This window comes from Chaetura pelagica, unplaced genomic scaffold (genome assembly GCF_000747805.2).
Source record: "Chaetura pelagica isolate M959 unplaced genomic scaffold, ChaPel_1.0 scaffold676, whole genome shotgun sequence".
Lineage (NCBI taxonomy): Eukaryota > Metazoa > Chordata > Aves > Apodiformes > Apodidae > Chaetura > Chaetura pelagica.
The window spans coordinates 1092191-1100332 of NW_009953724.1; the positions used below are offsets into that span (position 1 = coordinate 1092191).

Sequence of the window (8142 nt, forward strand, 5' to 3'; positions counted from 1 at the left end):
CTACACTACTTTTAATTCCCAGTCTTTGAACAGCATAGAGAGAGGAGTGCCATTGTCCTGGTCTGAGATAGTGTCTTGGAACACAACATTATCCAGTTTTGTGCTGCTTAGCTCCTTCATTGCTGTTAACATTTCTGTTTCTTGAGTCTTTGGGAGCTGCAGTTTATTTGCAGAATGTGAGAGTGGATCTGGGAACATCCACCGCTCTGTGTTGCTGTCTCCAGGGAAGTTGTTGCCAGTCCTGCCTGAGAGAAGGGCTGCTGATGGAGATTTATCCTCTGCAACACAGTCTGTGTCAGCTTCCATGGAAGACAATGTCAGTGGCAGTTCTGGTGTCTGTTTCCTATAGCATTCTTCTTGTTCCAGCAAAGACAGTGGCTGCTGGGATACATACCCTTGACTTCCCATCCCATCGCTCCACAGCAGCAGTTGCTGGTTTTGCCCAGGGCTCCCCTGTAAGACAACTGACTTTCTTGTGTCCCTGCTGTTCCACAATGCCAAGTTTGGCCTCTGTTCTTTGTAATTCCAATGGCTGCAGCTCTTGCCCTGCATCTGGGTTATGAGCTTTCCACCAACAAAATTATCTTGAGAAACTTCCTTTAGCATTTGGTTTGGCTTCAAATTCTTCTCATCAACATGGTCCATGCCTTTACCACACACCCCATAGGTTAGGGGCAGCAACGTGCTGGACGTGGCAGAAGGAACACTTTGCTCAGCTGTTTGAGGAGCGTAACCAGTGGGAGCTGTGCTTGCCAAGCAGGATGGCTGAGAGGGCAGCTGGAATGTTGGTACGTCCATCTGTTCCTGATAGGCAGCTTCTGGGGGATGGGAAGACCATGGTGGCTCCAGTTCTCTGCCCAAATGTTGGCTGAGCTGTGGTAATTGCACTTCAGGGATGAAAAATGAAGGTATGGTTAAATTAATGGGCTTTATAATGTGTTCCACTGTTAGTGTAAGAGGCTGGAACGATGAAATCCCTTGGAAGTCCTGTTGAAGCAGGTAGACAAGCATGAATTAATAACAAGAAGCTGCGAGTTTGAAGGTAACAAATCATCTGTACCTGTGGCAGGATGACCAGATTTTAACTGCCAAGATGGCCTAGGCAATGTTCTTGTTTGCTCATTCATCCTCCTCAAATAGCAATGCTAATAAGATGCTTGCATGTGGTCCTGAGCACTTCAGAGGTCTGCTGCAATGGCTCAGGAACACTTACCAAAGACATAGGCTGGGCACTGTGTTGCTTGATGTATTTATAGATCACGTAGCTGATGGCAGCACACACCAGTCCAGCACAGAACGCCAGTGCCACCAAGCAGTAGAGAAGCCATGTGTTGTCTGGTTAGAGGGGAGAGAACAAGTGGAAAATGTAGCTTCAGAAAGCTGGATAGATAAACTGCATGGGATTAGCTAAATGATGTTATAGGTCTAGTCTCATAGGACTAGTTTTTTAAACCAAGAAAGTTAGTGTTTCTTCAAGTTCTTTAGCAGGGCTATGTTATTTTATACCAGCTGAAAATGTCTCTTTCGTGTTTCCATAGTAAAGTTAACAGACTCACCTGCTAGTGTTTTAACCCAAAATACTTGAGATTTGCTCTTTCTATGGAGGAGATACATATATACTGTCCCGTTATATTCAGTATCTGGGTCCAAGTTGGAAACTTCAAATTCTTTGTCGTGTTCATTCTTTATCCACTATTTAAAATAAAGACAGATTCTGAATTTTAGAAAGAATAAATGCATATCATTTATTTAAATCATATTGCAAAATTCAGCCTGAATCTTTATTTGCAAATATGGTTTTATAGGACTGTACTAATTCTATATATAAGGAATTCTAAATATATAATTTGCGTTCTATTGTTACAGTATTTAATTTTTGCATTTCAGTTCCTTAAGACCTGAACTAATTCAGGAGTTCTCTTTTTCAGTCACCAGTGGTTTTACCTTTTGCTCCTTAGACAGCACCCTGGGAAACTCCAGTTTTCTTTCCAGAATTTTAGGGGAATCCTTAAAGTTCCTCTTGTCTACTCAAAGACCCTGAGACATTCCCTTGCACATCAGAAATCTCATCCATCATGTATAAGCTCTTAGCTCCTCCTCCATCTTATGCAAAATGTGATTCACAGAAGTCAGTGGGCTTGTGGCCTCAGGTTGTGCTTTACCTTTTGGTGTGTCCTTTGGTTGAATAGTGTTAAGTGATAATCAACAGCACCAAATTTGCTATAAATGTCTTCTACGGTTAGTTGGTAGTCATCCTCACCTCTCAGTGGAGTATAGGGAGGCCGTATAAGAAACTTTATGGACCGTACATAAGGAATATACTCCACTTCTGGTGCTCCAATAGTAGCTAGAAAAGATACAACAGGCAGTGTTAGCTGTTAAAGTTTAAGCTGATGCATTATCAGATCATCTTATACACAACCCCAAGACTCACTGTCAATTATTACTTCTGTTCATATTTGAAAAGCTATTTGAGGTGTATTTAACTGAGCATAGGAAAAGTCAGGCAACTGGAGATGTTGCCTTCCCTTGGGGTTCTGCTACCTTTTCCCATTGTGTGTTCCTAGAAGTCCTCACCCAAACTTTTCCTGAGGACCACGTTCTCACGGCTTCCATGTTGTGTCTCTGGGCTTCCTCCTTCAGGTGTGTCAGGGAAGGCCCTGCCCATGTGCCCACTGGTCCACCTGCCTCCTTGCTCAACAACAAGCTTCTACAGGCCTTCACCCCCTTCTTATCAAGCATCAAGTCTTGCAATAGTGACATGAGAGGAAATGCTGTCCTAAACATCAGTGAGACTTGGAAGGAATCCCTAGCAATCAGGACAGGATAGATTCCAGTAGCAGTACGTACTCTCTTGCCTGGGTTCAAACCTGTCTGAGCACTTCCAGTCAGAGGAGCAGGAGTTCTGGCCAAGGGCCCTCACCCTAGCGTAGTAATGCTCTGTGAAGTTTTCTGTTTCACGAGTGAGGTTGCAGAAAGGCCGTGAGATCCCCTGGCATTCACTCTTGTTAAGCCAGGGTCCTCCTCCATACCTTAGGACAAAAAAAGCTTTCAGCCTGTGTGGCAGAACAGATGCGATACAACCCTTCTCCAGAATGATCCAAACGGGCTGCTTTGCCAACTCTTACTAGTGTTTTAATTCATTATTGCAATTAGCAAGTGGCGGGGAATGAAACGACAGAGAAACTTCTGGACTAGAGCCCTTCATCTGTTTCCATTGATGGCTTCTGTGTGCATATGGCCTTGAGAAAGTGCTGATTATTTCAAGGCACACACAGGAGTGACCGTGAGTCAGCAACACTGAATGTTTGCATGCAAGTTTGCTGCAGAGTTTGCAGACTTATACAAAGGTAACAAAGCTATTGGGTAGCTAACTAAGACAACTAACTTGCAGAGAGTAGCTCAATAATGGAGTAAAGCTAGCAATTCAAGCTGTAAAACTATTTGCCTAACTTCACTAAGCATTATCTACCAGTTTAAATAAACCTGTCTTTCACTGAGTTCTTGTTTAAGCAGAACCATCCCTGCAACAGTAAAACAAGCAGCAGAAACCACAAAATCTGCTTTTCTTTCTTGGCCCCTCTCTCTCTGAGAACAGTGGCCCTAAGAATAGCAGAACACCAAAAAGAAGCAAACTTCACATACTGTTTGTATTGGACATCAAATACAGTGCCAGGGGCAGTATCTGCTTCAGTTTCCCATGTCAGGATGTTCTCAAAATTTGTAGAAGAAAATGCTGCACGTTTCACACATGGTGACCTCTTCGTAGTCACAATGCCTAGGGGAGCAAAGATACTAGTATTAAAATGCATATTCTGGCATCTCAGCCCTCAGATTAACAGGGTCCAATGCTGCTCAGCTTCTTAGTGAACAGAAGTATCAGCCATGGCACTTTCAGTTTGCTAGAGATGGGCTGCAAAGCAGAAGCTTGAAGAGAACAGGAATTCAAACTGTGCACGCATCATCCTATACATCATGTGGATTGTGACTCATTCCAAAAAGATGTAAGTCAGGAATTCTTATAGAAAGGCCTCAAAAACTCAGAAGTTGTAAAGAGAGTCTTTAAGTTCCTTACTAGGTTTCTTTTAGAGCAGTTAAATGGCTAGAAAACTAAGAACAGCCTGTTTTCAAGGCTAGATAAATGTTGATAGAGATCTCTGCCTTCTGTCCATATTCAGGGAAGCAACATGCTGAGATCAGTGTCACATCACTGAAGACTTGGCTGCCACTAACCTCTCGTGCTCTGTTTTGCTGGCTGGAGGCTGCCTGTACAGGGCGGCACACAGAGACCTGGTGCCTGGACTCTGATCTGGGTGTGCCAGGGTGAAGGCAAACAACTCAGCTCCCAGATCCCTCAGCCCTGTGCCTCCTCCCCAAGGAGGACGGGGTCTGGCTTTGGTAAACATAAATTACAAACATGCCTCTGGTCTGAGCTGCCTCTGTAGAACAGAGTCCCACCCTAAGCCACCTGCAGCAAACTGGCTCTGAGCAGAGAAGTGTCCCAGAGACTTTTGGTCTCTCCTGTTGTTAGGATACACAGTGCAAAATGTTCTCAAGGCTGATTCACAACTCCATCTAACTTGCAGAGTAACCTTCAGAATTGATAAGCTCTGTACATTCAAATTATAGACACATCCTCAAAGATAGATAATTCATACATTACTCAACTCTTGGTTTGCAGCATCAATAAACACCTGGAACATGGGTGGGCTTGTCACAGAGGAGAGCAAAAGGGGCTCTGCAGCACCACGGGGTGTCAGCCTGCACTTGCTGAAAGTGAACAGTCCCATTATGGTGCTGGTAAAGGGACACTCAAAATCAATGAATCCCTTCCATGAAAAAATGGTGTAATAAGCAAGTAAAAGTAGCACCATTTTACAGATGGGAAAACTAAGAACAAGAATGGGGGTGACTTGGGCAAGAGCACATTGAGCAGTTATGGTAGAGCAGGGACTAAACCACACAAGTTCCTGCACCCTCACTCCAGGCTTTCCTTCCAGCTGCCTCCATGGAGGAGAACCAAGTGTCAGCCCTTCAAGCTAGCCTGCAGTAGAGGAGAAGGAGGCAGAAAGGCATAGATACAGTTCTCAGTCTGGTTATAGATGACATTTTGGCTGGGAAGCAGTGCAGAAGTGGATTGCAGTCTAGTCCACACTTCGTTCTGACCTCATCTCTAGTTCAGCACTTCCCTCATCTCAGGTACAGCTCAGTGCAACCTTCCTGGCCAGGCAGACAGGGAGCATTCAGTACACAGTGGGTACATTTCCCTGCCTGAATACCATCAAAACTGAGTCACCAATACCCTGAATGTATCAGAAGTAGGAAATCTCAATCTTCCCACGTTTATCCATACTGAAGCACAGTTATGCAAAGCAGCAGAATACAAGCACAGTCAAGCGTGGGCAGGGAAAAACCAGGATATATCACAGTGTGAAAGTCCCTCTTTTTCAGAAGTTTCTGAAGGCTCCTTCCCTACTTTTATACTAAAGCAGGGACACAAGATACACCCAGGAGTTTGCCACATCTGGAGTAGGATTAAATGGCTTTTAGGGACACATTATTAATTTGTACCTCTTTTAAAATCAGGACTATTCTTATATAATTTATATCCCTGCTTAGGACACAGGGGAACTGATCCAAGGCCCCCTGAAGTCAATAAATATCATTTACTTGTGTAGGATTTGGGATATAATGCAGCAATAGCAAATGGTTTGAAGTAAAGGAATCTTTTAGTCTCCCTACTAATCCCTAAAGCACTGGGCACACCAACTGTACTTTGAAAATATTAAAGGTAGAGGGCAACACAGAAGGGAGCTTTTGAACAACCTCAGGCAACAGTTCATTCTCTAGGTCTTCTTTCAGTCAGTATAACTGAACCTACCTCCCATGCTACAGGATCAAAGAGAAACAACCACTGTCAGCGATAGGAAAAGAGAAGTCGGGACTTACCGACCACTGAAAACACAGCCAAGACGCTCACAAGTTCCTTCATGAGTAACTATGCAAGCTGGGCTGGAAGAGCAGGCAGTTGATCCTCTGTGCAGGTGAATCACCTTTAACAAGAGTTAAATTCTTGTTTGTGAGGCCAGGTTGGATCTGTTGCTCAGTCAGAGGCTGCAGAGCTGCTCTCCCACCTGCATTCAGGTCTGAGATCAGCTGAAGACCTGTGCGCATGTGTAAGGGAGAATGGAAGGGTGACAACAGACGCTCCCTGTCCCTCCTGAGTGTGCACACCTAACTGTGAACTGTACAAAGGTGCACTAGGCAGAGGCTGAGAAAATCCCCAGCTTTTGGAAGAGAGCCAAATACTATTTTGCTGATAAAAAACTTCCTGCCTGAAAACCCTCACTGGAGTTTCTTAGTTTTGGGGCTTGCTTTTCTGGTCAGGTAACTTTAACTTGTCTAGAAATTAAAACTTAGTGCTGTGCACTTAGTTGGCTCTATAACTGCTGCAAGCAAGACACCTATTTCTTTAAGAAGTATCTTTGAATGCCTTCTTAAAATGAAAGTCAGCCAGATCACTAGTTTTTCAGCTCTTCTACTGCTCATACTGGCCTTGGATGGGATCCAAGTGAGTAGAGTGTAGCCCTGCTGCATCCTGGGCAGGGCCCAAGCTCTTCAAGTCTGTTCTGACTCTGCTCTACCAGGTGTATGCAAAGGTTCTCTCAGTTGACATACAGAGGAGGGAGGGACACGTGCTGCCCTGTGGCTTTTCTCAGAGGCTGCTGTGGACCTACAGATTATTTTGACCCAATATAAGGCTCTGTTCTGAGTATCGTAAGTGCCATATGGTAAGAACTGCGAGTTTGTATGAAATCTAAACAAGAAAGAGATATAGTTCCTTTTCCAGAGGGTTCTTAGGTTTTTAGGGTGTTGTTAACTTACATTTCCAGGCTTTTCTCAGAAGAGGGAGAGATTTTTATGTCTTGGTCAAAAGTGAAACCTAATTGCCTCTCTCCAGGAGATGCAGATTTAGAACCACCAGATGTGTAACATCTGAAGAGCTGGTACAGCTGCACACTGCTTATTTTACCCAAGATGGAGGAAGTGTCACACATATCGAGTCTGAATTCGAGGCTTAAAAACTCGCCTAGCCACTGCTTTTGCATTTTCATAGTATAGCTATTGCCTTGACAGAGTGGACAACCTCCCTGTCTTATTTCTCTGGCTCACTTTATCCCACTGTTGTAACTGCTCACTAAATGGGGAGGTCCTGTCCTCGGTCCTTAGTTTTGCCCAGGAGTAACTGGACCATTGCATAAAGCTGAGGTCCTACCAAAGCAAAATGTCTCTTCAAGCACTGAAACCTGTTCAAACTGGGATCACTGCTTTAGCAGAAATATATGCCCTAAGCCATGTGGGACAACTGTGCATGAGACAAATTCCTTATTTTATATTGTCTAAAGCCTATTTAAGGCTCCTAAATGCTAGATTAGTTGTTGTATTATTACAAGTGAGTCCCATAAGCAACATCACACCTGCAGCCAGTTTAATCCAAATACAAGCCATGTGTGCTCCTGAAGCCAAACATCATAGAAAGACTACCCTTCTGCTTTCCTCTTCATCTCAGGGATTTTCTGTCCCTGAAGTCGTTGCTCTTCCCTGCCTTGCTTTGATATAAACAGGGCTGGAAGCTTCAAACCATGCCATGGATGCATGGACAAATGCAAAAGCCTCACAGGTTTAGTACACCAGACACACCTACCCATCAGCATGGCCTCCATCTCATTAAGTACAAATCTTTGTTAGGGTGTTTCCTGAATAGCTTGCTGAAGTATTTCCCTTTTGTTCCTTTCCTTACGTCACTGCCTCTACTCTTCTGTTGTGTGATGACCCATGATAGCATGGGTCATAGCATAGGGGTGAGGGAACCTAGTGCACCTGAGACTTTGGTTTTGAAAATACAACTTAACACTTCATTTCTGCCCTTATTTCTAAAGAGACATTGCCTTTTGAGTAGCCCAGGAAACACCTCTTTAGGTACCTGAAAATCTACAAAAGTCTTGTTCCAAGTTTCAAGTCAAACGCTTGGCTTTCAACTTTCAAACTGTAGAGTTCGAGCCTATGTCAGAAGTTAGTTCCTAAGGACAAAAACAGACTCAGAGGTTTGTAATACAGATTTTCCATGAAACTCTGCTTTTA

The 8142-nt window shown here is 43.9% G+C and overlaps 1 protein-coding gene across 1 annotated transcript; it reads right to left on the reverse strand.

Annotated features, from left to right (window-relative positions):
* IL22RA1 (interleukin 22 receptor, alpha 1) lies at positions 1 to 5992 on the reverse strand. Its single transcript, XM_010000634.1, has 7 exons — positions 5950 to 5992; positions 3646 to 3778; positions 2851 to 3032; positions 2163 to 2347; positions 1557 to 1692; positions 1214 to 1335; positions 1 to 987 (listed from the first exon to the last, which is right to left on the reverse strand). The coding sequence occupies exons 1-7, from the start codon at positions 5990 to 5992 to the stop codon at positions 1 to 3; spliced, it is 1788 nt and encodes a 595-aa protein (XP_009998936.1).
* Between the last annotated feature and the right edge of the window lie 2150 nt (positions 5993 to 8142).